Source organism: Grammomys surdaster, unplaced genomic scaffold (assembly GCF_004785775.1).
Source record: "Grammomys surdaster isolate TR1022 unplaced genomic scaffold, NIH_TR_1.0 209, whole genome shotgun sequence".
NCBI classification, from domain to species: domain Eukaryota; kingdom Metazoa; phylum Chordata; class Mammalia; order Rodentia; family Muridae; genus Grammomys; species Grammomys surdaster.
Window position 1 is genome coordinate 1403192 of NW_021604654.1, and position 27638 is coordinate 1430829.

Genomic DNA, 27638 nt, shown 5'->3' on the forward strand with positions numbered 1-27638 from the left:
AAAAAAAAAAAAAAAAAAAAAAAAGAAAGAAAAGAAAAAAATGGAAAAAATCATCTATATCTACCTACCTACCTATCTACACACACACATATGGAGAGAAAGAGAGAGAGGGAGGGAGGGAGGGAGGGAGGGAGGGAGGGAGAGAGAGAGAGAGAGAGAGAGAGAGAGAGAGAGAGAGAGAGAGAGAGAATGAGAAGAGAGGAGTGTAGTCAGGGAAAGAAAGGTCTCCCACACTATGTACTAGCAGGTTTCAAACTCAGGGTCCTCCAATGTTAGCATCCTGGGCTCTGGGGTGACAGGGATGCTCCGGGGCATGTGGCTACCTCAGGTGCACACTCTGTGATTCATTTGACAGCAAGAATTTACTGAATTCTTATTCGTTGCAAGTAGGAATGGGTCAGGAGTTCAAAGCTCACTGGAGGAAGTTAGGGGCGCACTGCAACGGCAGAGCTACTGGTAGGGCGGGGCAGGGTGTGGCTTCCCTGCCAATCCCCAGGCTGTAATAGGCTTAAATCCAAAGTAAGCTACTAAGCTGGTGCATGGCTGGGTCTGTTACTTGAGCACAGACATGTGAAGAGAATGGAATTAGCCCTGGTGAGTGTGTGTGTGTCCCTAAAACCATTTGTCCCACCTACCTACTGGGAGGCTGAAGTAGGGGGCTCTCTTGAGCCCAGGGGTCTGAAGGCAGCCTGGGAGGTACAGTGAGACCCTTGGTTAAGAGCACTGGCTGCTGTTCCAGAAGCCTGGGGTTCACTCTTGGCACTCACACAATCATACATAACTCTCATCCCAGGGATCTGACGCCCTCTTCTGCTTCCAGCACCAGGCACATGCATAGTACACACATACACAGGCAGGCAAAACACATAAAATACGTACATCTGAATTGAAGAAGAAAAAAAAGGAGGAGGAGGAGGAGGCGAAGGCGGAGGCGCAGCTCTTGGGCATGGGTAGTGACTGCAGGATGTGTACCAAGCCTTGGGTTCCAGTCTGAGTCTCAGCTGGGTATAGTGACTCCTACCCTCCAAGCTGCCCAGACAGGAGGGCGGGGAGCTGCAGGTCAGCCTGGGCTGGGAGAACACACCTCAGAATTAAAACTGGGAGGTGGGTGCTGTAGAGATGGCTCAGCTTAGAGAGCCATTGCTGCTCCACCAGAGGACAGCACCCACGTGACCGCTAGCCACCAAAACTCCAGGGCCACGGGATATGAAGCCCTCTGCTGGCCTCTGAGCAAAAGGCACAATGCATAGAATCCATGCAGGCAGATGGCCATACACTTCAGAGAGATAAACGGACTATTCCTCACCTGGGGTTCAAGTGGGATTGCTGTGAGTTCCTGTGTTCACCAAATCAAACTTGCCTCCCCTTCTTTGTTTTCTTAAAGATTTATTTATTTATTTAATGTATATGAGTACACTGTAGCTGTCTTCAGACACACCAGAAGAGGGCATCGGATCCCATTCCAGATGGTTGTGAGCCACCGTGTGGTTGGTGGGAACTCAGGACCTCTGGAAGAACAGTGCTCTTAACCGATGAGCCATCTCTCCAGTCCCCCCCCCCCCCCTTTTTTTTTTTTTTTGAGGCAAGATTTCTATGTAGCCCTGGCTGTCTTGGAACTCACTCTAAAGGCCAAGCTAGCCTCAAACTCAAAGCTCTGCCTGTCTCTGCCTCTGGAGTGCTGAGATTAAAAACTAGAGGCACTGCCTCCTAGCTGAGAAAGGTCTTAAAACAAACAGGACAAACAGGGCTTGTGGCACACACCTATTATTCCAGCATGCCCCAGAGGCAGGTAGATGTCCTGGTTTGATTAACAGACCCTGCCTTGGGTGGTGTTGATGCACACCTTAATCTCAGCACCCCAGAGGCAGAGAGAGGCAGGTGGCTCTCTCTGAGTTTGAGGTCAGCCTGGTGTACAGCTTTAGCTCCAGTACAGCTAGTGCTACACAGGGAAACCCTGTCTCAAACAAACAAACGAACAAACAAACCAGAGGCCTTGCCTCCTTCACTAAGTGGGAGAAGCCGCTGAGATCCTAACCGAGCTCCGAGCCATTTCCAACATATGCATCCACGTGTGTGTGTGTGTGTGTGTGTGTATGTGTGTGTGTGTGTATGTGTAGTCCACACAAATGCACATGTGAAAACTGTTGACTCTACAATTTAACATAACAGGAGCCGTTAACTGCAGAAATCAAGAAAAAGCACCTGCCCCCTGTAAAGAACAAGCAGGGGATAGGAAATACCAGCCTGGGTCCAGAGACAGTAATGACAAAGTTTCTGCTCTGTGGTAAGGACGGCAGTGTGGCTCAGTGTCCCTGCATGTGCCCCAAGCTGACTATTTCAAGGCAGGGCTTTTATATTAAATAACTTAAAAAGGGTGTGTTGTCGGTCCGTAGCTTAGTGACATGGATGCTGGCACTGGGCCTGGGCGCATTAGATCCTTGGAGCTGCAGTTAAGGCGGATGTCTCCACCTGCCTTCCCACATCATTTTTTTTTTTTTTTTTTTGGTAGAGGACAGGGTTTATGTAACCCATGTTGGTCTCAAATTCGTAGCTGCAATACTCTCTGCCTCCTTAAGGTCCTCCCCTGAGGCTTTGCATAATGTGGGAGTGGCCCCAGTTGGTCACAAGAACCTGTAAGCAGTCTACACGGGTCCATCTCCCTTTGCACTGGTGGGTGCTGGCCCCTCCCCCAGCTGTGGCTGAGGCGTCTCTCTTGATTCCTCAGGGCTGCTGGTACTGACATATTTTGGGGGAGGTGAAAGGCGTAGGGTTGCCGGGCAGTGGTGGCACACGCCTTTAATCCCAGAATTTGGGAGGCAGAGGCAGGAGGATTTCTGAGTTCGAGGCCAGCCTGGTCTACAGAGTGAGTTCCAGGACAGCCAGGGCTACACAGAGAAACCGTCTTGAAAAAACAAACAACAACAAAAAAAAAAAAACAAAAAACAAAACAAAACAAAAAACCCAAAAAACAAAAAAAAAAGACAAAAAAAAAAAACAACAAGGCATAGGGTCTCATGTAGCCCAGGCAGGACTCAAACTCATGTAGCCCAGGATGACCCTCAAGTGCTGAAGGAAAATACTGAGTCACAGATTTGATCCTCGTTGCACCTGTGTGTGGTACCCACAGGAACCAGAAGGCCAGATCCCCCGGGACTGGAGTTGTGAGCTATCTATGTAGGGATTGGCAACAGAACGGGGTCCGCTGTAAGAGGAACATGTGCTCTTTACTGATATCTTAGCTTTCATTACAAAAAAAAAAATTTAATAGCCAGGCGGTGGTGGTGCACGTCTTTCTTTAATCCCAGCACTCGGGGGGGGGGGGCAGAGGCAGGCAGATTTCTGAGTTCGAGGCCAGCCTGGTCTACAGAGTGAGTTCCAGGACAGCCAGGGCTACACAGAGAAACCCTGTTTCAAAAGAACAAAACAAGAAGAAAAAAAAAATAAAACTTTTTTGAGACAGTCTTACTGTGTAGACCTGGCTGGCTTTGAACTCAAAGCTCCACCCGCCTCTGGATTAAATAAAGGTATGGGCATCCATGCCTGGCCATACTTTTTTAAATTTGAAGTTTTAAAATTAAATGTATTCACTTCACAGCCCAATATCAGCGCTTTCTCTCCCCCCCCAGCACCCCCTCATTAAGTCGGTCACTCATTTTCCTTAGTAGGGCAAGCCTTACTCTGGGTGTCAGTCCCCACCCCATCCCATGCTGGACATCAAGTTGCTGAGGGCAGTTGTCTTCTGTCACTGAGGTCAGACAGGACTGTCCATTTAGGGGTGCAGAAGCCACAGCAGGCAACAGGCTCAGGGACAACCCCTGCTCCAGTTGTTTGGGGGACCCACAAGAAGACCTAGCTGTACATCTGCTACATATGTGCTGGGGGCCTAGGTCCAGCCTGCGCTCACTCTGGTTGATGGTTCAGTCTCTGTAACCAGCCCCCAAGGGTCCAGGTTAGTTGAATCTGTTGGAGTCCCTGTCCTCTGGGTCCCTCAAATCTTTCTCCCAACACTTCAGTAAGACTCGCCATGATCAGCAGTGGTGGCACACACCTTTAATCCCAGCACTTGGGAGGCAGAGGCAGGTGGATTTCTGAGTTCGAGGCCAGCCTGGTCTACAGAGTGAGTTCCAGGACAGACAGAGATACACAGAGAAATCGTCTTGAAAAACCAAAAACCAAACCAAACCAAAACTCGCCACACTCTGCCGTTGTGTCTGGCCATACTTTAAAGGTATCTTTAAGGGTCTGGAGCCATCTGGAGAGATGGCTCAGAACTTAGGAGCACTGGCTGCTTCCTGTTGAGGGTTCTGTTCGGACACTGTAGCAGAAGCCAGAGGCCATGAACCAGATCAGCGAGTCATGGCAATGAACACATGGAGGAACGTGGACAAAGGGTGGACTGTGTGGCCCATTACAGCTTCCACGGCAAGGAAACTTCTAACTTCTCATGTTTTCTTTTGGGGGGAGATTGCAGGGGCACAGGACAGGTACGGAGGGGTGGGGCACTAAGTGAGGGAATGACATGCATGATGTGAAAGCCATAAGGAACCAACAACAAACACCCCACTAGCTGCTCTTCCAGAAAACCTGGCCTCAGTTCCCAGCACCACCTGGTGACTCGCAGGCAGCTCACCAGAGTCCCAGGGGACTGAGCCATGATGTCTTCTGGTGGCACTGTATGCACATGGTGCACAGAGGCAGACCAATACCTCGGTACATAAAAGTAGATAGCCTGAGGGCTAAGAAGGGGCTCAGTAGACTAAGGTGCTTCTCACAGAACCGGGAGCCTCCCGCGGATGTCTGCTCTTTGTCCACACAAAATGTAAGCCCCCCTCACACCAAAATAAAAGCAAAAAGCAAAACCAAAAACCACCTGTGTGGATGTCACTTCAAGGCCAGAGACTCCATGTACCCAGCCCTCCCTCCTGCTTTCAGAGGGCTCGGACCAGAACACACACTTCTCTCTTCACTTCTCTGGGGCAGGTCCTCCAATGCACAAGGGGAAAGACAGAGGGGACCAGACCAGAATTACAGATACAAGCAGACAGCACTCAGGTTCTGATCCAAACACGCTGCTTTATTCAAACCGGGTCAAACTGGTCAATGGGAACCTGAGCCCTACTGAGGGGCCTCCAGCAAGGCCTTGCCTGCCCCGTGTGGGGCCCAGGCCACCCGTGACTTCAGCACTGCCACCTGTGCCAGGGGCCCTGTGTACCCGCAGCCACACAAGCCGCTCAAAGCAAGGAATGAACAAAAAACCAAACGCACGCAGTAGTCTCTGCCCGCACCCTAGCCCGCGCCGGCGGGAGCCAGGGCCCCCGCTTCCCGCACCCGAACCCTGCTTTAAATTAAAAAATAAGCCAGTATACATCGTAGAAAATTTCTCTTAAAAATCTCACAATTTGTAAATGTATATTTTTTCTTTAACATAAAAGTTTACAATATACGGTAAAACAAAAGGCTCAAGAAAATAATCTCAAAGGAAAAAAAAGGAAGAAAAAGAAACCTGAAATTCTGAATTAAAGCTGAAGGCGTTTTTTTAAACCCTGTTGTTGAACCAGTGACGTGTTTTTATTGTGCTGATGGGTCAGAGAAAAGAAATATATTTAAAACCTCAGTCCAGACGCGGCCTCCGCTGCCCCTCCCCCCCCCCCGGCGAGGGGGCATTTATTTTGTCCCGAGTGTGTGATTGTCACGAGTTCGCCAGTCCCGAATCCTGCCCTGCTGCCGTCCCCCTGGCTAGCGCCGGTAGGGATGGAAGCCCTGCACGTTGTGGTTCTGCCCGCGTCCGAAGCCACTGCCACCAGCGGGGGGACCCCCTGAGCCCGGCACAGAGGGGCCCCCATAGGAGGGCGGCTGCTGGCTGGGGTCCGAGAAGCCCTGGCCGAAGCCGCTCAAGTCCTGCCCGTAACCTGCTGGGAGAAAACCTGCTTAGCTCAGGGTCAGGGACAGTGGCCCAGCCCATGGTTCTGCCAGAGCACCCCACCTGGCTTTGTCCCAGGGGCTGCTGTTCAGGCTTCGGGTCTGTGGGTGCCACAGTGGCCCTGGTGGCCAGTCACCCTACCCTGATGCATCACACACACACAGACACACACACACACACACACAGAGCCAGAACTGGGGTGCTCAGTACACCGTGAAGGCACAGCCCGAGCTGTGGAGAACAGGACAGCACAGTGCTGGGTTCAGTCCAAGTTCCCAATAAATCTTTCTGCTAAGCCCAGCCTTCCTGAACAATCGCTGACAATCTCTCTATCAGGGGTGAAGCTTTTTTAAAATTATTATATTTTATTTTTTTAGGGGTGAAGCTTTGTGAAGGGCAGATGACACCATTTCCTGCCTGCCCTGCCAGTAAGCAAAACAAGCCAGGGAGACCTCCCAGCCTGAGCAGCAGCACAGATAGGCTCCATGGGCTTGGGCTCGTGGTTGGTTGGTGGGACTTGGTGACCAGACCCAGGGAGAGCAACGGCCGCCAAGGGTGAGCAGCTCAGTGCTACCTCACCAGACATGCAGACGTGGCTACAAACAGCAGCGCTCTGTGGTGTTCAAACATCAACTTCAGGCAAGCAGGCTATGTGAACATGATCCAAGCACACGGTATTTGTGACTGAAAATGCCACGATAAAAGTCAATCCTCCATTCAGAGAGCTGGCTGCTTTCAGAGGACCCAGGCGGGCTTGGTTCCCAGCACCCACAGGGCAGCTCACATGCAGCCGGTAACTGCAGTTCTCAGAGTGTCTGACGCCTTCTTCTGGCTTCAGACGGCTATTGCATGCATGTGCTACACATGAACTCACCCAAGTACACATGAAATAATTTTTGAAAAGAGAATTTCTTTCTAAACAAAACAAAACAGGAGCCAGGCGTGGAGGTATACACTTTCAATTTCAGCTCCTGGGAAACAGAGACAAGCCCATGTCTGTGAGTTCAAGGCTAACCAGGGCTACATGGCTACATACTCTGTTTCAAAAAAGAAGCCAAGCCAAACCAACAAAATACAACAGCAACAAAAACAAACCTAGGTGTGGTGGGACACAGAAGTCACCAGAGCCCACTGGGAAACTGAGTTCAAGGCCGCCTGGGCTTGTAAGGGAGTAAGACCCAAGCAAAGAACAAGAAAGGAGGAAGGCAGGGCTGGCAAGACTTGGTAAGGTGCTTGGTTGCCACCAAGCAGGACTGGGTGAGCTCTATTCCTAAACATACTGACAGGAGAGAACAAATCCCCAAGGTTCCCTCTTGACTGCCCTCAAGTGCCAGGGCACATACACATACACAGAACTGAAAATGAAAAGCTTAAAAAAGAAAAATTTAAGGCTGAGGCTGTCACTCCAAGGGACACAGGCCCAGCATGTGTGACAATGGCAATTTAAACCCAGGGCAGCATCACAACTGTGCACAGCATAGTTCAGTGAGGACAGAGTTCCTGCAGCAACGGCAGAGGCAGAAGAGAAAGCAGCTTTCAACACAGCCCTAAATCAACCATGACAAGGCCCCGGTGCCACAAGAAGCTGCCAGTGCAGAGCCTGGGCACTTCTCTGACCTAATCCCCCATCCAAGTACTGGGCTCCAAAGGGGCAAGAACAGACACGAGGTCCCAGGCAGCTGACACACTCGGCAGTCACACACTCCCCCACCCCTCTGCCTACACCAGAGACTGCTTGTCCTAGGCTATGACTGCACCACAGAGGGACTTCCCCAGGAAGACGGATGCAAAAGGTAGAGCCTAGAGAAATCCTGACCAAGGGCTCAACGGGAAACCTGGGAACCCACACTCCCACAGGGGCACCAGATGAGGGTACAGCATCCCAGAATCCTGTGTGGTAGCCTCTCTTGCTCCTGGCTGTTCTGGGAGCAGCTGGCCACAGCCACTTACCATACTGACCATAGGGGAAGTCCGGCTGGGCTGCTGGGGGTTTGCTCATGTCTGGGGCAGCCTGAGACGGAGGTGGTGGGAAGGCCAGCGGGGCAGCCCCTGGGGTGGCAGGTGGAGGAGGGACCCCTGGAGGGGCAAACTGATCAGGGGGTGGGGGCGGAGGACCGTAGCCAAAACCTGTAGGGATAGGAGAGCAGGGCATGAAGAGTCTGCCAGCCACAGAACTGACCGAGGATGGGCCACAGTGCCCACCCAGCACAGCCTACCAGACACTGAGCAGGCTGGGACTCAGCCTAGGGCCAGCATCCCAAGGAGACAGCTCAGACAGGCTGCTCAGGACAGAACCAGACCAGAGCACCAGGTGGTAATGTACACAGCCAGGAATTCTAGGGGAAAACTGCAAGCCACAGCTAGCCACTACCAGGCCAGGATGCAGCTATGCACTGAACACGCCTGTGTAGCTGCAGGAGCCCATGGCCTCCACCTCAGTACCAGAAGAAAGAAGCCACCACTAAACACAGCATCAGACTACTCAGAAAGGTCAGTCACTTGAGCTGGTTTTGTCTGCTAGGACCAGGCAAGCTAGGCCAGGTGAACTAGGCCTAGGCACTGCCCTGCTTTGGGCAGTATGGGTAGGGTGCGAGGCTCATCTATTATGCGCCCACTGAGAATACCAAACACGCACGCGTGCGTGTGTGTGTGTGTGTGTGTGTGTGTGTGTGTGTGTGGTGGGGAGATCCTGGGTCAGCCCCTTCCCAGAGTTCTACTATACGCTGACTGCACAGTCCACAGACGTCACCGGCCCAAGTCTACAGGAAGCACAGCCCGACAATCCGAGAAGCTCCCATGGACTCCTAGCCCCATGGCTGAGTTGAAACGCAGGTCTGTCCGAAGGGGTAGCACTCACTGAACTGTGGTGGGGCGCCATAGCCCTGCGGGAAGCCCTGTGGTGGGGGGAAGCCTCCAGGCGGTGTGGACACGATGTAGGAGGTGAAGGGTGGGGGCGGGGGCGGGGCTCCTCTGCCCGCAGGGGGTGGGCCATAGCCACCTGCAACACAAGAGTTGGTAAGGGTTGGGTAAACGGCCCGGCCAAGCCCAGCCCCAGGTCAAATCCATGGTCTCCCCCCAACACCAGTAACCCAGTGCCCACAGCACCAGGCCTGCGGTGTAGACTTGGGCCCCTTTCCACATGACTCACCAATAGCCTGTCCTGCTGGCACCCACATTCCTAGACAGAAACCAGAAGAGAAGGGGCCAGTTAGTCTGTCAGTGACTTCCCTTGGCGTTACCCAGGAACTCTTGGTCGGACGCACAAGTTTTTCAATAGGTGTAAGGAAGGAAGGGCTGTCCATGGCTGGGGTCCCAACCTCATAAAAAGGAGGACCCAAGCAACAGGTCCTCTCTCTGCTGCACCTGTTCCGCAGAGATGGCCTGCACCCTCAAACCATTAGCCTTTGCAACTTCCTTAAGCTGCTTTTGTCAGAGCAACAAGGAAAATCCAATAAGGGGTTGTGTCATAAGCAAGGTCCCTTGGTGTTTAGCACTTAGAGAGAGAGCCAATACTTGCCAAGGCTATATCAGCTAGAAGCAGCTAGAATCTCTTGGATGAAGCCTGTCCCCACCCCCATCATCAACAGGCACTGGGAGGTTACACACAATTTGCAGCAGAGGGGATGTAGCCACCAGCAGAGCCATCAGCAGAGTGAAAACACACGGTGGCTAACAGTGGTCTGGTGTTGGGGTGACAGAGATCCATCCTAGCCCTTTGAGACTGAGGCAGAAGACTGGGAAGACCAAGGCTAGCACAGTGGGCAACACAGTGGACCTGTCCCCAGAAGGAAGGAACCTGTCCAGAGGCTGTGGTGTCTGTCAGCAGTAAACATCAATGCAGTCTGTGACCTAAGCTCATGTCCACAGGAAACAAACTTTCAGCTCTACTTAGGTCAGAGGGAAATTGTAGAAATCGGAGTGGTCACCTGCAGACTGGGGCCTCCTAGGCAGCCACTACCAAGCTCCTGTGTTTACTGTTGCCAGCCAGGGACTGGGCACAGGAGGTGACACACTTAGCCAAGGTGACACCACATGCTCGTCAAAGGATACTGAGAGCCCTAGCGCATGCCTGCATGCTTCCTTGGCCCTCAAGCCTCCTGCAGCCTAGCTCCTAGGCAGCCACTCCTGTGCTGGTGCTTGCTCCACCACTGGAGAACAGGGAGGCCGCCAACACCTCCAGGATGTGCTAGCAGGGGCAACACCACACTGTGCCTTACCTTGTGGGCCATATCCTTGTTGCCACGTTGGTGGGGGTTGGCCCGCCCAGCCGTTGGCTGCACTGGGTGCCACTCGGCTGCCCCACTGGCTGGCTCCTGGCTGTCCTGGTGCTTGGTTTTTGCTGTCCCGAGGTTCAGCCCGTTTAACCTCCACCTAAACAAACCGAGTGCACTTTAGGGGGAAGCCAGGGCGGCACCCCTGCCCTTCAGACACCCGTGGTGACTTATGACTACACTTAACGCCTTACGACTTAAAGTGAGTACTTAAGATAAGCTTACTTAGGCCAGGAAGTTTCTTTCTTAAAAAAAAAAAGTTTGCTGTTTAATTTCTTTTTATAAAAAAAATGTTTCTCAGGTACAACAGATGCATCTGGAAGCCGCCTTGTGGCCCCTCCACTGCAAACAGCAGGAGGAGGCCAAAGAGCCCTGGGGAGACAGCCAAGGTGGGGCACCGAGGGGTACCCTGCTTAGAGAGAAGGCAGTCACCTTGCACCCAAAGAGCCAACACCCCCCCCCCCCCCGCATACCTGAGAAACACGCTGGCTTTGACTCAATTATTTAAAATGTCTAGTGGAAGATAAAGACTTACCTTCCCCAGGCTAATGCTTAGAGTCTCAGTTAACTCAAAGGCGTGTCAGAGGGAATGCATGTAAGAACCTTACGATACAGCTAACAGAAAAGTCAACAAACATGCAATAAAATGGACATTGGGATCAGTAAGCAACCTTCATACTGTGTTTGGCAGCAGCCCAGCCCTGGTCCAGCAAGAAGACAGGGGACAGCAGACAGGGACCCTAACAGAAGCTGGTGTGCATGGCCTACTTAGGCCAGGGTGTGACCCCACTCCCTTTCAAGGGCACACTGACTACTCAGCAGTCCCTGCCCAGGCTGCCTGTGTCCCCAGAGTTAAGCCCAGAACACCGACTCCAGTAGGGCCTTAGGGCAGGAACTAAGCACTCTGCTGAATGCTTAGTGTTTTGCCAGCAGAAGCACAGCCCCACCCCCACCCCCCACCCCCCGCCAGTGCCCAAGAGCGGTCTAAAGTGGAAACGTGGGAAGCAGATGCTGTGAGCTGGGGCAGTGTGAGAGCAGGAACACAGCTCCAAGTTAATGAGCCCCCAAGCCCCTGGGGACTCGCCCTGCTTACAGAGCAGTGTGCACCCAAGACTAGAGGAACCTGGGCTGTGGCTTCTCAGTCTGGGCTTGAATCATCATGCAGGCCCAACTCTGAACACTTAGTCCCCCAGAGGCTGCAGTGTCCAGTGAAGGTCAGCAATGGGCAGGCTGGGCTCTCGTGGGGAGAGGACCTGGGGATGGGGATGATGGGGACCGTCACACTACACACAGCACTCTGTACTGCTGGCCAGCTGCTGTACTCTCCAGTCTGAATGCTGGCTAAACTGAGGCTGCAGGGAGTGTCAAAACAAGGCTGCCCCATCTTACTGGGGTCTGTCTGGGCAAAGGAGAGCCGGAAGCCCAGAGCCTGGGCCGCTGCACGGTCCCAGAGCCTAAGACTTCCTTGTCTCTCTGTACTGGGGCCCAGCACCGACAGGCAGCCACAGGAGTGGTGGGTGGAGCTAGTCTCAGGGCTGAGGCCTGACACAGCTGGGGCAATCATGCATGCCGAGGAGGCTGGCGTGGGCCTCAGAAGGTCTGAATAGGAACCCTGCGCATGCGGCTACAGAGAGCTGAGGCCCTGGGCCTGCCCTGCCCTCTTTGGCAGTAACACAGTATGAAGACGGAACACCAAAGGTCACTTGACTGCACGTGGTTAAGTGCTATCAGAGCATGTGGCTGGTCCCGGAGTTTCACAGTAAGTGACCCGATAGAAAACCAATCCTTCAGGATGTTTCAGTGCTCAGTTTGGAGCTGGACCTCAGGCCCGTGGAGGCTCCTCCTTATCACATTAAGGTCACAGTTACAGAAGGGGCTGGGCCACATCTGAAGGAGTGGTCATGGAAACCAAGCCTGAGGCAACTCTAGGGTCTCACTGAAGGTCCCCCACCTCCCAGGGCCCCACCCTCTATCCCATCTCCCCATCCAGGGGTACAGCCCCATGGATATCCTGCTGGGAGCACCCACTTTCCAGTGAAGCCCCTGGTTGTCTAAGGCTTGGCTTGGTCTTAAGGTAAAATAAAACTACAACTACACACTTTTTTGCCCATGATGTCGTGAAAATGCATGTTGACAGCCTGGTCCACTGATTGTTCGTCCTCGAAAGTAATAAATCCAAAACCTAGCCAACGACGAAGAGTGAATCAAGGTAGCAGGGCGTGTGACACAAAACAGGGTGATGTACAGTATCAGGGCGGCCGCAGGGTCGAGCTGGGCTTCAGACAAAGCCTGTGTGCAGAGGGGCCTTGGCCCACAGCAAGTTGGGGACAGTGGGTGAGATTCACCCTTCTCTGGGCTGAGTTTGGCCATGGGGAAGAGGGGTGCCTGGGGTGTGTGTGTGTGTGGTGTGTGTGGCTTTTCTGAAACCCAGCTTCTCCCCTGGGGTTTGCAATTGCTTCGCAGCTAGTGCTGACAGCAGCCCCCGCTGTTCTAGGCGGTACCGAGTGCAGTTCCTATCACGCCTCGCCAGGCTTATCCAACACTGTTGGCTAAGCCCACGGAGAGAGTCCTATGTCTAACAGTCCTACGCCTCTATGCACAGACGATATAGGTAAATACAGTAATACACAAAGATACAGGCCACAACGGGTTCCAGCAGGTCAAATTCTGCTGTCAGCAGCAACAGCAAGAGGCATGGTGTCATCAAAAAGAAAAAAAAAGGAAAAAGAAAAAAAAAAGGAAAAAAAAAGAAAAAGAAAAAAAAGAAAAAAAAAGAAAATTTCAAAGGAAAAAAAATTTAGCATTTCCCAAACACAAGAAAGTGGCAGTATAAACGAAGTTTGGTTGGTCTGGGGCAAGCGCGGCCACCCGACTAGGGGCAGGAGGGGCAGGGTCTCTGGCCTCCACCGAGGCAGAACTGAGCGCTAACATGTCCTGCAGCTGCGCTCAGGCCCAGAGACCTCAGGGAACAAAGGGTGAGGAGATTCCAGACAGAAGGGCTCCAAGAGAACCAGCTTTACGGGGAACAGAGGATGTGTGACAAGGGTCCCTGTGCACTGTGACAGGGGAGCTAGGAAGAAGTGGCCTAGGGATAGGACCACAAACTCATGAGATGAGGTGCTGGGGCTGAACCTGGAAAGTAACCCTAAGAGGACAGGAGAAGGAAAGAGCCGAAAGAGACGGAAGTAGGAAGAGGTGGGATGGGAGGGGCAGCAGGGCAGGGTGGGGCGGGGCTCCTGCTGCCCTATGCAGAGGACCAGGGCAGGAAAGAAGACAGATGAAGGTGGACTCTTGCAGAGCTGAAGGCTGAGGAGACAGGGACAGAGGACAGAGGACAGAGGAGAATAAAGGAGACTGCAGACAGGGTGCTTGGGGACTGAGAGGTAGGGGGACAAGATGGCCTGCTATCGAAGTCAGCAGACATGAAGGAGGAAGGAGGAGCCCTGAGATCCACCAGACCGACCCTCGAGGAGTCAGCAAAGCCAAGAAGACAGAAGTGCTGGGGGGGGGGGGGCCCTGCTGACCCAACCCTTGCTATCTGCCACCCAATGGGACACTCCCAAGCCCCCAGGGGACACAGGCCCACACGCCAGTCCCAAAGCTCTTAGCTCAGCTCCTGCTGCCCCTCCGGCACAGGTCAGCAACACTAGCTAGGCCTGGCTAGGCCACCCAGGTGGCGGGAGGGCAGCGGCGGCAGCTGTGTCAGCCGTGGGCGGGGGCACCTAGGAGCTGCCCTCAGAGTCCCGCACACCGAGGCTTCGCAAAGTCAGAGGCGGCATTTGGAACACAACATAGTGATGAAGACATGTGAAAAGTTGACATTCTCTCAAACGGCGGGAGTGTCTGAAGCCACCGGGCTGGCTGGGTCCAGGCACAGTGCAAGAGGCCGTGGGTCGTGGGGGAGGAGCCGGGGCAGGCTGTCTACAACGCTGTGTCAGAGGCAGCAGCGGGACAAACACACTGAAACTTCGTTTACACCCCACGGGAGCAAAGCCGCTCCGTCCTCTGACTGCGGGCGGGCCTGTACCTGTGTGACTTAACTTAGCACCTGGAGAGAGATCTAGAGAGACATCGTTAATCACAGACAATCACAGAAAGAGGAGACAGCTTACTTAACGGTACCATATTCTATGACACTATGTACGTCATTAAGCATGTATGTCTACCGTAAATTAAGACTAAGACTTAACAACTAAACCACACGAGTGAGCAGTGCGTCCTGGACGAGTGAGGAGGCTCAAATGGCAAACTATGCTCCTGAGTGGTGGCGCGCCACGAGCACCTGAACAGGGCCTTTGGTGACAGAGAACACGTGGATGAAGGCTGTGTGTGTTGACCGACACAGAGTGTGAAAGGCTGTGTGAGGTGAGGGTCCTGTGGCGTGGAGCATTTTGGTCCAAAATGGATGCTGAACCAAAAATGAGGGTAACCAACAGGCAGCAAAAGGAAAGGGCTGGAGGGCACGGCTGTCTCCTGCTCCCGAGCCAGAGCAGACGGAGTGTGGGTAGCTAGGGCGTCAGCATGGCAGGCTGGGACAGCTGGATGAGGTAAGGTGCCTGTGCTTTGGAGGACCTTCAGAAACAAGGTGGTGTTCGTCTTCATGTGGAGGGGTCTGTGTGTTGGGAGGGAGAGAGGGCGTGGACGGTGTATGGCATGTGGCCCAATGGCAGCATCTGTGCAGCGTCTGACCGTGGCCTGTCTAGGGCGAGATAGTTTGCCATCTGAGGGGAGGACATGGGTCAGGATGAACGGGCTCAGCCCTTACCTCGAGGCCGCTGCTTCTCCGCGTCATAGATCATAACCACCTCTGTGACCTGTGGACAAAGCATGATTGAGGCAGACTTTGTGGAGGCAGGTGCCACAGACCCACTCAGCCCATTGCAGGAGGTCCCAGGTCCCAGCTAAAGGACGACCAGCATCTGTGTTGGGATGAAGTCTGATGGACATACACCCAGGGTCAGCAGGACGCCGCCGTGCCTGCTAACACCCCAGTGCAATACCTAGCAGTTTAGGCCCCACTGTCCTGTCTGCCCCACCCAGCTGCTCGAATCCCAACAGCATGCAGAGGGTGCCATCCTGTCCCAAAGGTAAGACCACACCCAAGAGTTCCAGCATCTGGAAGATGCCAGGTGAGACAGTGCAAACGCCTCAGTACCAGGCCAGCCACTCCTATAGCAGAATCCTCTGTGGGCATAAACCCAGGTGTCCAGGTGGCACAGGCCCTGGTCTAACTAGGGCTAGCTGCCTGGTCACCACAAGGCAGCATGCGTGCCTCCCAGACATTGCCAGCTCCTGTCCATTGCCCTGCTCTCCCCAAAACCCCAGGAAACACTGATGAGGAGAAGCAGGTATTGAGGGCACAGAGGAGATGGGGCCAGGAATGGCCATGGTGGCGCGCAGAGCTCACCACTCCAAACTTCTTGAAGTACTCCCTGAGCTCCGTCTCGCCGCAGTTGTGGGGAATGCCCCCAACAAAAATCTTGTTGGATTTGCTGCTGTCGCTCCTGGGTCCTTTCTGCTGTCAAGAAGCGGGGGAGGAGGAGTCAGTGACTTGTGAGGGAATATGCCCCTACAGGCTGGCTATCACACAACCCTTTTCCATGGCTTTGTACTTCTTTCTGAGATGGTCTCACCATGTAGCCCAGGCTGGCCTTAAACTCATGGCAGCCCTGCTGCCTTGGGCTCTGCGATGCTGGGACAGGAGATGCAAAGCCCTGGCCCAGCCTCTTGTGAGGTGTCTCCTTGATGTTCTGTTTTGTTGAGGCAGTCTGAAACCCTGAACTCCTGAAACCCACTACCCAGACAAGGCTGACCTTCAATTCCAGATCCACCTGCCCCTGCCTCCAAGTACCAGGATTAAAGGTGTGCGTCTCCCACCCCCACCACTGCTACCCCAGCTTATCCGCTTTTGAGTCAGCTAAAGCCAGAGCACATCCCAAAACTGCATGGCTACTCTGCGGACACCAGGAGACAGGCGCCTGCCTGCAGGACTCCCCTGGGCACTACACAGACTGCCTTGGACCACAGGAATGGAAGGTCTGTGGGCAGGGCGGGTACTGTGGGCCTGCGCTTACCACTCAGGATGGCTGTAGAGGTCACCTGAGAGCCAGCCCCAAACAGAAAGCCGGCACTCTTGGGCTGGCAGGATGGCTCAGTGGATACGGGCATTTGCCATCAAGCCGAACCCAAGTCTGATCTCTGCAATGTACATCACAGAAGGGGACCAACTGCAAGTTGCCCTCTGCCGCCTATATGCGTACTATGGCATTCATGTCCACGGACACCAAACATATAAACAAAATTAAGAAAACACTTAGGAGTAGTAACAACAAGCCTGGAATGTCTCAAGCAGGTAGATCTCTGAGTTCTAGGCTAGCCTGGTCTACACAGTAAGGTCCATGACAGCCAGGGATACAGACTACCCTGTCTCAAAAACAAACAAAACAACCTGCAATGTGAAGACGGGGCTTCTGGCCTGACCTTTTTTTTTTTTTTTTTTTTTTTTTGTGCTTGGGACAAAACTGGGGCCTTCCACATTCTAGGACGTACACACCAATGACCTACATTCCCAGTGCGGATGAAGACTTTGGCAAGGTTAAAAAAACACAAAAGGCACCGGGCAGTGGTGGTGCATGCCTTTAATCCCAGCACTTGGGAGGCAGAGGCAGGCAGATTTCTGAGTTTGAGGCCAGCCTGGTCTACACAGTGAGCTACACAGCCTGGTCTACAGAGTGAGGACAGCCTGGGCTACACAGAGAAACTTTGTCTCGAAAAACCAAAAAAAAAAAACAAAAAACAAAAAAAACAAAAACAAAACAAAAAAAACCCCACAAAGGCAGGCTGGAGAGATGCCTCAGCGGTTAGAAGCCCTGAGTTCAATTCCCAGCAACCACACGGTGGCTCACAACCATCTGGAATGGGATCCGATGCCTTCTGCTGGTGTGTCTGAAGACAGCCACAGTGTACTCACATACATGAAGTAAGTAAATCTTTAAACACATAGGCAGTCTCAAGAATACCAGCTGGATGTGAAAACCTGGGGGCACAGGGGACCCAGGAACGCTTTGACACTAGAGCAACTGTGGAGGATCTTGCCCTGCCCCCCACCCCACCCCCAATCCTGCCGCCACTGCTGCTCCTGTCTGTGGCTCTAGCCCTGTCCCTGGTGTGAGGACAATCAAGACTGAACTTCTGAGTTGGCTGTTGGTCGCACAGGCCTGTCAGCCTAGCATCTGGAGACTGAGGCAGGAGAATACTTGGTTCCAGGCTGATTTGGGCTACACCGTTAAGACTGGAGAGCAGGAGAACACAGCAGTGACATGCACTTCCCCAGGCAGGAGCTCATGTGTGCAGTGTGGCTCAGCAGCCTGGCCCACGCTGAAGAGTTGCAGACTGAACTGGCCAGTGCCATGGTATGGATGAACAGCAGTTCCTCACCCCCACCCCCACCCCCACCCCCACCCCGAGGCCCATGTGAACAGCTCTAAAGCAGCAAGCACAGTGCTGTGCTAGGCCTACAACCTCTGGGAACTGGCTTTCCTAAATGAAAGGGGGCGGGGCTCCTGATCACCACAAGCGCACCTGTCAGGGAGAATGTCGGAATAGGAAAGTGCAGAGGACAGGGCTCAGCAGTGAAGAGCACTGGCTGCTCTGCCAGAATTTGGTTCTGAGCACCTCGTGGTAAAAACCACAACTGTTACAGACTCTTCTAGTTCCCTGGACACCAGGCACTCAAGCAGGACAAAAACAGACATGCAAAGAAAATGCCCACAAGTAGAAAAATACAAATACACTTGGAAAGTAATTGGGGAACGGCAGCTTACAGCTGAGGTCCCAGCACTTGAGAGGCTGAGGCCAGCTCACCAAACAAAAGCTCTGCTTGTAGAGGCCTGGAGGAGGCCATTCCCAGCATCAGCAAAGACTCCTCCCAGACAGCCATCTCTGTCTGTACAGCCAGCCCACGTGGAAGGGAAGGCATAGCCTGCTGCCAGGCAGGAATTGCTGAGGTGTGGAGCAGGGTCTGGTTCCACCCACCATGAGAGCAGTTGGACAGGTGGTAGGCTCCTGCTGCTAAGGGGCTAGGTAAGACTGTGCACCCAGCCCAAGGTGACGGTACTTGGCTTTCAACGGCTCCAGCACCCACTGGAATCCCATCTCCCTTATGTCAGTGAGCAGAGTGGGATAATGGTAGCCACCCTCTAGAATGACAGAGCACCCAACTGCACCCAGCCCAGCCCTGCCCTGCCCAGCCCAGCCTTACCCAGCCTTCCTTGGGCCTCGTTCGCTCTGGCTGCATCCCCCGAGGTGTGCATGGCTTCGGGTCAATCTGTAGGAAATGTCAAGCCGGAGCCGTGAGCAGGAAGCTCCTCTGAAAGGGCACTGCATTGTCCTGTTTCACCCATGACATCCCAGGGCTTGTCATCTCAAGGGTCTACCCTCTAATACACCCTGCCTTCAATAGCCTGAACCCTACAGCCAACTAATTCAGACAAGTGGGCAAAGACAGGAGGACCCATGAAGTCACTTACATTCCGGCCATCTAGGGTGTGTGGTCTGCTGGCCAGCACTGTCCCCACACAATTGGGGTCTTTAAACTTCACAAATCCAAAGCCTCGAGACTGGTTGGTGGTTTTATCTTTCATGATGACACAATCCACAACCTCACCATACTGGGAAAAGTAGCTGCGTAGAGTCTCTGCTCGGAGACAGGGACAAAAGCACACATGTCCCTCGCTTAGACACACCCTCAGCACGCACAAGCACACACACACACACACAACCATGTATGCAAGCACACACGAACAACATGCAGCACAGCAGCCTCACCCAAGCTGCTTAGCAGCTAGCTGCTGGGAGAGAGGGCCCAGGGTACGAGGGGATGGCCTTGTGCTAGAAAGGACGGACTAACTGCAGGAACAGGAAGGCAGGGCCGGACAAGCACAACTCGGGCATGCTGACTTTAGAGAAAGCTCTGCCAAGGGACACAAGGCTAGCCCACAGGCACCAGAGGCAAGCCCGTTCATGGCCGGGACCACAGCTCCTACCTTGAGTGGTACTCCAGTCCAGGCCGCCCACAAAGAGCTTCCTGTAGGGAAGAGAGGCTCAGGGTCAGCTGACCCCTTTAGGGTTGTCCTACCCACACCAAGCCCACAGGAAGAGGACATGCTCAGTCAACCTGTGGGCCACACAGAACTCAGTGAAGGACTTCCAGCTTCCATACTATGGCAGGTAGAGATATGTCCTTGCTGCCACAGATCAGGCCCCGTCAGAGCTACCCGCCCATGATAGGCCATACTGCCTGCAGCTTCTGCTGAGACCTAACCACCAGAAGAGGAGTACAGCCTAAGCCCAAGAGATGCTCCGTCAACTCAACGATACCCTAGCCTAGGCCCTGTCCCATGAAGTTGCTGGGCAGCAGTGGTGACAGAGCCTTAGCAGTGGCTCTGCCATGCCTGGGGCCCATATCTGTACAGCACCATCTCCAAGGCCCTTGGGCCTCAGCAGTGAGCACTAACTGTGTCACCTGAGGCACTCAGGAATCATTCAATCCCTCCCCAGCTCTGGGTCATGAGGCAGGGCCCAGCAGGAGTGCCTGGCCACTGTAGCTGCCACACTCAAGCTCTGCTTGCCAACCCTAGGCAGGATACTCTGGCCAAAACAGCAGGAAGGGTCCCCAGAAGCAGCACCACTGTCAAACTCCACACATAAAAAATCTGCCCATCTTACAGGAAATGCTGACTCTCTGCCCTTTGCTACCCATGGGCAGTCAACTAAACCACAGCAGGCTGCAAAGCAGAGGGCCCTGTGCAGGCAGATTCCTGTCTTGCATACAATAACAAAGCTCTACGTGTGAGCCAGGAGACACGAGCGTCCTCACGTGGACCAAGTGACCCCCCACGACAGGCCTCCTGAAGCCAAACCTTGGGAAATGATTCAGCCTAGGCAATTGCACAGGTGGCTCAGGGCCTGGCCTCATTAACATAAAGCCACGTCTCCTCGGGCCACAGCAATGCCCACTGAGACCAAGCACAGAAAGTTTAGCCCTATGACAATATAACTGCTGCCAGCGGGGCTTCCTAACCAGGCGGGAGGCTACAGGGCACAGGAAGAGGAACCGGTCAGATGGGTCCAGGCTCTGGTCCCAGGTGCAGTTTCAGGTATAGACCCTGGGCAAGTGCTAGGTGTGGTGGCACAGGCATGTGAGACACCCAGCACTCAGGAGCAGTAGAAGGTGAATGAGAAGCAGGAGGCCACAAAAGGCTTTTTAAAAGGAGAAAAGAAAAAGGGGAAGCAGCACCACAGGCAAGCAGAAGCACTGAGAGTGCCTTCACCTCTTTTCCTGGTTTCAGGCAGCAGAGTGGATCTACACCCTGCAGTGCCACAGGCGGGGTCGGCCATGTCTGATGTGACATGCCATTCTGCAGGCGAGGCGAGCCCGACAGGACTTTACTGAGGTTGATACCACCTGCTCTGAGGCAAGCAGGACTCCTGGCCTGTATAGACAGAGGCTTTCTGCCTGGCTCAGAAAAGTTCATCAAGTGAGACAAGCCCATGTTCACAAAGGTTCTGGAATGTTCCAAGATGCAGATTTCAATTCCTTTCTGGCTAGACCTAACCTCTAAGCCTGGGGTGAGGACAAAATATTCAATCAAGTAAAAACAGAAATGAAGGCCTCAGGAAGGCCTGCTGATCTGGCCCAGCCATGCAGGGAGCCAGCACCTGCACACTGCCGACTAGAGAAGGCCACTCAGCTCTACAGGACAGACTATGGGTGACAGTAACAATCAAGGTGCCTCCAGGGAGAGCTGGTGGACTCCTCACTTATGGGCAACCTGACATGGTTGGGTACCTGCACCCCACATTCTGCTGCTGCACCCGAAACCTGCAGCCATCACTTCCCTTCAGGCCCCAGAGGCCAGAAGAGCTCTTCCAGGCTTCTGGCAGGGCATGGTGGAATCCAGAGCCCAGGGGTGAGCCTGAGAAACCCAGCCCCTGCTGCCTATCCCTAGGCTGGCTCCCTGATTCACCCATTGAGGACACAGAATGTAGAAGCCCATGACTCCCACAGATAAAAGTGACATCAGGATGTGACTGAAGGGGCCTGCCTCATCTCTAGTGCCTAACTTCCATGGATGGTCCCACCCTCCCAGCTGGTCCTCAGTGCACATGGACCAAACACAACCTCAGTTCCATTGAGGGCAGCCCCTGAAAAGAAACAGTGTTAGAGACACTCTGCTCTGCCATGGCCTCCAGTCCTGTGTTGTGTTCTTCTCTTCTTCAAGGCCACTCAAGCCTGAGGCCCTGAGACTAAGCATCTTTAGAAAGAGACAGATTCTCAGGAGCCCTTGGGAAGTAGCTCAGACTCATGGCCAGGCTGACAGCAGGTACTGACAGACAGCATCCACAGCCTTTGGACTGTGGTCAGGGAGCAAAAGCCCGCCATGGCTGCCAGAGAAGTGACAACAGTCACCCCATGGGCGGCTCATGCCTGACTCTTCTGAACCCAGGCCAACTCTTCTGACCATCATTCAGCCAACAGGACAGACAGACACACACAGACATAGACAGACAGACAGACAGACAGACAGACACACACACACACACACAGAATGATGAAAGAAGTACTCCCAAGGCTAAGGGGAACTTCTCTCCACTATTTACTCCCAGATGGATGAATAGCCCCCAGCAGGTTCCCTGTGTAGCCTCCAATAAGCTGTCAGAAGGAGCAACTGCAGCTGGCCTGGCTGAGGTCTGAGGTGCTTCAGGGCTCAGGGCTAGGCAGCTGGTTCCTAGGGTAGGGACACTGCGCAGTGGTGGCCTCTAGGTGAGACATACATGAAGAATGAGCTCGGCCCCTCCTCTCACAGGCCTTTCACTGCATCCCACCTTCTGCCATGGTCCAGCAAGAAGGGACTAAACCCAATCTGACATGCCCAGCATCCACAAAACGCACAGTCTGCACAGACCCCACACAGGCAGGACCCTCATCCGGGTCAACAGAGGTGCCCTAGGCCACAAACCCAGGCCTTCCTGGAAAGACCTTGCTTCCAGGATACCTGGAGTGCCTGCCTTGCCTTTTCCAGGTGACACTGACAATAGTCAGTATACCAGCTGTCAGATGGACCTTTCCCACCCCCCTGCCCCACAGGCCTGTCCTTGGAGGAGCTGGAAAGCAAAGTGGCCCGGGCCACCCAAGGGCCCTGCAGGAACCTCTGCTCAACATGGGCATGAGTCTGATCCTCAGGGTGGTGCCCTGGCACCTGACTACAGGCTGCTCGCTTGATTAGCTCTAGAGGGCCCAGGAGCCTCCTGCAGTGGCTGACTTAACACTAGAATGCAGGAAGAAAACCACACTCAGGAAGCAGCGGCTCCCACCTCTACATTTCCTTCAGACTCCAACCCTCCAGGCCAACAGGATGGCTCAGCAAGGCGCTTGCTACCAAGCCTGACAACCTGGAACACGCACGCATGCATGGAGGTGGGATGCAGAAAGGGGAGGGCCAGCAAGATCGCTTGGCAGATGAATGTACTTGCAGTCTGACACCAGGTCTGATTACCTTGGCACACAGTATAAAGAATTAACTCCTGCAAGTTGTCCTCTGATCTCTCCATGTGCACGGGCATATGAACACACACACACACAATTTTAAAAGAAATGGAGGCTGGGCATGGTGGCACACACCTTTAACCCAGCACTGGGGAGGCAGAAGCAGGAGGATCTCTGTGAGTTCAAGGCCAGCCTGGTCTACAGAGTGAATTCCAAAACAGCCAGGGCCACACAGTGGAACTTTGTCCCAAAAAAACAATAAAACACAAACACACACACACACACAAATTGCTCCAGGCAGAATAGAACACACCTTTAATCCCAGCGCTCAGGAGACAGAGGCAGGTGGATTTCTCGGAGTCTAAGGCCAGCCTGGTTTACATAACAATTTTCTGACCAGCCAGGGCTATTTTAGGAAAAACAAACAAAAATAAACAGCCGGTCAGTGGTGGCGCACGCCTTTAATCCCAGCGCTTGGGAGGCAGAGGCAGGCGGATTTCTGAGTTTGAGGACAGTCTGGTCTACAGAGTGAGTTCCAGGACAGCCAGGGCTACACAGAGAAACCCTGTCTCGAAAAACCAAAAAAGAAAAAAAAAAAGTTTGAGGTAACCCCAAGGAGGGCCCCTCTGCTACCATCATCTACCTCCTCCTGGAGAGAAGACATCCGCATCACTACAGGCTCTGGCCAGCAGTACAGGCTCTGGCCAGCAGTGGTTTTGAGAAAGAAGGGGTAGCTCCTGCCATTACCTAAGTCCCTCGTGGATGCATGAGGGCAGAGACCCCACCAGATGCTGCAGCAGCCAGCAACTCACCTACAGGTGACGACTGCCTTGGCTCAACAGGTCAAGGAACCAGGACAACAGTCTGTAGAGGAAACTGCAGAAGGCCTCATTACCAGCATCTAGACAGCCCAAGGGGCAAGGAACTCTAACAGGGGGACCTTAGCTGCTCCACTGACTGGCACAGCAGCTAGCTTTCTCAGTAACCAAGCCTACACTTGGAGGCTCAGCAATTTCCAACTTTAGGGTCCATTCCCAGCATTAAAAACAAAACAATTCAAACTCACTTTGTAAATAAAAGCTGGGTGTGGTAGGGCACGCCTTTAATCAGGAGGCAGAGGTAGACTGGGCAGGTGGATCAGTATACACACTCAAGGCCAGTGTGGTCTACAGTGCAACCATTCTAGGACTACATAGAGAAACTCTGCCTCAGTACCAAAATACAGCACAGAACTCGCCCTTTGGGTAGCTTCCTGGGGACTACAGAGCAGACACTCAGGCTTGTCCAGTCTAGGCATATGCTCCTACTGCCCAGTGGGTTTAATGCAAGGCTGCAGGGGCACAGTAGGGTCTGGCACCTCATTAAATGTCCAGGAGGTGCATGCTGTCGCTGGGAAGCCTGCAACAGATGATGGAGCCAGCAACCTCTGAACTCTCTCCCAGGCCCACAATGGTCTTCCAGACCCACAAGGGCATGCCACAGACCCGACCCCAGCACCCTTCCATTCAGCAAGGTGCTCTGACCCTGGGACAGAGCCACAGGAAGCACACCCCTTACCCATCTCATGCAAACACACTGCCTACTAGGCCCAGGTCCTTGGTGCCAGGCACACTCAACACTGAGGGCATTAGGCAGCTCACCCACCACCTCAGGAAGTCTGCCAGATGGCAGCCAGACTCTTCCTACGGAGGGAGACACCTGCTTAAGGAGCCATGATGCAAGGAGGAGGGCTGAGAGGAATGAGGACAGTCCAGAGTACAACATGAGAACTCTCTGTCCCTCAGCCCAGGTGGTACAAGTTGGAGGCAGGAAAATGAACCCTCAGCGTGCTTGGCCATGTGCACCAACCTGTCAAGTTCCTGCACCTGCGGGGGACTCAGGATGTCCCTCTGTATTCCCTGGGCCAGAAAACTGACAAAGCAGCAGAGGAGTGGGGTTCAAGGCCGACTGGGAGACCCCAAGCGTCTCACAGAAGCCCAGGCTCCTAGACTGGGTCCTTTTAGAATTCCACATTTGTCTGGACGCCTCAAGCTCTGATATCACAGAGACCCCACAAAGTCCCACTTGGGGTTCCCCAGTCCTCGATCTCCTCTGTGGTCTTCCTGACTCCCAGGCTCCAGGACCAGGTCCCACAGCTCAAAAGGTCCCTCTGGGGACCCCCCACCCCATCCTCCTAGCACTCGGTACAGTACCCTGTATTCTGAGCTATTGTTGGGACTTTCCTGACTCCCGACTCCTATATGAGAGTCTCTATACCAGCAGGCTGCTATTTAAGGCCTCCCAGGTCTCAACCTACCCTTCACAGCTCCCTAGCGCCTTGAGGTTCTTGTTCTGCTCTGGGTGCCCTGGCTTATTGAGCCGTTTCAGGGGTGGGGGGCTCTTCCTGGCTTCTGGGTTCTTCTTTCAGGTTTCTGAGGGCCCCTTATGGTCTCCCTAACCCACTAAGAATCCTTTTGGGGTGTCTCTGTGGCCTTAAGGGCCCTTTGGAGTAACCTAAGTCTCCAGGCTTCCCTGTGGGGTCTCGCTATATGTTAGTCTAATCTTTGGTTATCACTGGTGTCTCCCTCTACCCACTTGAACTCCCAAACTCATGGAGCTGTCTCTGACGCCTGTGACCCCTGAGCGCTAATGCAGTCCCCCAGCCTCTCAGTTATCCTATGAACAAGTAACAACAAAAATAATGAAAAAAAAAAAATTCGAGCAAAACAAAAGTAGTTCTCTTTGACTCCTTACCTTTTAGGCCTCACTGGTTCAGGGTCTCCATTTGAGTGGTTCCCAGTTTGGCCAATTATCTTTTGGAGTATTCCTGGGCCCTGGGCCCCCATCTGGTGTTCTCCCAGGCCCCTGAACTAGCCTTTCAAGTTTCCCTAGTTCCTTAACTACCCTTTGGGGTCCCCCACTATCCTCGGGCTCTGGCCTACTCTGTGGCTCCTGTTGAAAGCTCTCTAGCCTTCTGAACTACCCCATGTGATCTCCCTACCCTATTTCCTTATCCACAGTTATGGCTTACTGTCTCCTGTAGACCCAAGGGGCTCTTCTGGAGTTCCCTCAACCTCTGAACTATCCTTTGGTATCTCCCCTGACCTCATAGCTCAACTTCAGGGGTCTCTTATACCCTAATCTATCCTTTGGGCAGGTCTTTCAATCCTTCAAATTATCCTCCCCACCATCCCATCCACGTAACGCCTCCCCCCCCAGTCTTTTGGAGTCTTCTTGAGTTCTAACTCCTGTGTAGGACTCAGCACCTTGAGTTACCTTTTGGGGTCTCCCCAACCCATACTTTTTGGTACTCCCTGAATTTTATCTGAGGGGGTCTCCCTGACACCCAGGCTCTACTTAGGGTCTAACATCTGAACTATCCTTTCCTGTCTCTCAGTCTCCTGATTTGATGGTCACCCTAATTCCTGAACTCTGGAGAGTCCCACCACCTCCAAAATAATCATCTGGGGATTCCTTGCCCCAAAGCTCCACTTAGGAAGCCCCTAACATCTCCATGTGTTCTCTGTGGCCCTCCTCATCCTGCAGTTCTGGTAACCCCAGCACCCTTATCTTTTGCGGTACCCCTCAGATCCATGAGTTATCCCATGGGGTCTCTCTGAGTTGTAATCTATACTTTGGGGCTCCTCAGCACCCATAACCTAATTTTGGGGGTGGGGAGGGTTATCTGACCTCCTATGTATTCTTCAGGGTCTCTTAGCATCCTTAGTTTACCTTACAGGGTTTCCATTACTTGATCTATCTTTTAGAATCCAGCTCCCCAGAGTAACTCTATGGGGTCTCATCTATTCTTTGGTGATCCCTCAGTTTCAACAATCTAATACTTAGGGTTCCCAAGAACCCGGTCCATTTTTGGAATCTCCCTGCCACCTAGAATCTATGAGGGGTCTCTCAGCACTCCTAATTATCCTACATTACCGTCCTGACTTCAAGGATCCACTTAGGGGTCCTCAACACCCTGATCTATCATTTCAGGGTCTCACAGTCCGGCGAGTTATCCTACGAGATCCCCCGACCCATGAACCTTCATTTAGGGTTTTTCTGACTCGTGAGTTATCGTCTTGGGTCCCTTCAGTTACCCATGGGCTGCCTTTGGGGCGACCCCCAGCACCCCGGCTCTCCTCCTCTGAAGTCCCGGCCCCGTCGGCCCGGCACCCCGGCCTCCCTCGCTCCGGGCCTGGCCCGGTCCCACAGCCTCACCCGATTTCGTCGGCGCCCGCGCTGTTCATGGCGCCCCGTCCCGGCCCGCTGCGCCCCGCTCCTCCGGAAGGTCACCGCTCGTCCCTCCCCGCAGCCGCGGCCCGGATCTGCGCAACGGCGGCGGCGCTGAGCCTCCTCCCTCCGCGCCAACGGTCGCTGCGCGTCCCCGTGCCTCCGCGCCTCCGCCCTGCGCACGCCCGGGCGCGCTCCCGCACGGGGCCTCCGGGGGCGGGGCCAGGGGCGCGCCGCGCGTGCGTGCCCGCTTGCGAGAGGGACGCAGGGCTCTGCGCCGGCGCAGCAGGAACAACCGAGAAATGCGCTTCTGCCCCGTCCAGTCTAAGGCTTCTGGGAAATGCAGTTCTCTGCTTTATCTGGCCTTCAGCAGGCGCGCGGAGCGAGGCAGCCACGTGCGTGCGTGCGCGTGCATGCATCGCTGGGCGCTCATGGCGCGCGCAGGCGCAGACGCGGGTTCCTCTTTCTCCACTCGCGAATCTCGGTCTTGCGTGGGGGGCCTGCGAGGGAAGAAGTCCAGGCCGCCCCTCAGAGGCCAGTGCATAAAGCAAGCTGCACTGCACCCTCGTGCCCTGAACTGTGTCACCTCCCGGTCTTCCCTTTTTCCAGAAGATGATACAAAGGGTTACAGAGACTGACTCACCTGTCCAAGGTCATTCAGTTAAGACTCGATTGGGTTCAAAGTAAAAAT

At 53.8% G+C, this 27638-nt stretch overlaps 1 protein-coding gene across 5 annotated transcripts; it reads right to left on the reverse strand.

The window, feature by feature from the left end:
- Positions 1-5053: 5053 nt before the first annotated feature.
- Positions 5054-27123, reverse strand: Dazap1 (DAZ associated protein 1). Of its 5 annotated transcripts, none has more exons than XM_028771557.1 (12): positions 26936-27123; positions 19236-19276; positions 18720-18886; positions 18452-18517; positions 15599-15706; positions 14957-15005; positions 12291-12373; positions 10138-10291; positions 9069-9098; positions 8778-8918; positions 7871-8047; positions 5054-5909 (listed from the first exon to the last, which is right to left on the reverse strand). In XM_028771557.1, the coding sequence occupies exons 1-12, from the start codon at positions 26962-26964 to the stop codon at positions 5737-5739; spliced, it is 1218 nt and encodes a 405-aa protein (XP_028627390.1). In that variant the 5' UTR covers positions 26965-27123; the 3' UTR covers positions 5054-5736. The 5 variants fall into 5 exon arrangements, with proteins under 5 accessions (XP_028627390.1, XP_028627389.1, XP_028627388.1 ...); XM_028771556.1 differs by having other exon boundaries at positions 15599-15709; XM_028771555.1 differs by lacking the exon at positions 26936-27123 and adding an exon at positions 25472-25578.
- Between the last annotated feature and the right edge of the window lie 515 nt (positions 27124-27638).

Bases quoted from the DNA above. Each gene is read 5' to 3' on its own strand.
- Dazap1 (XM_028771554.1), bottom strand. From the start codon at position 25,563: ATGGGGGCCCAGGGCCCAGGAATACTCCAAAAGATAATTGGCCAAACT. The intron at 18,518-18,719 runs GTAAGTGACTTC...CATTTCCTACAG, and splicing joins ACACCCTAGATGGCCGGAAT to ATTGACCCGAAGCCATGCAC. The intron at 9,099-10,137 runs GTAAGGCACAGT...GTTTCTGTCTAG, and splicing joins ACAAGGATATGGCCCACAAG to GAATGTGGGTGCCAGCAGGA.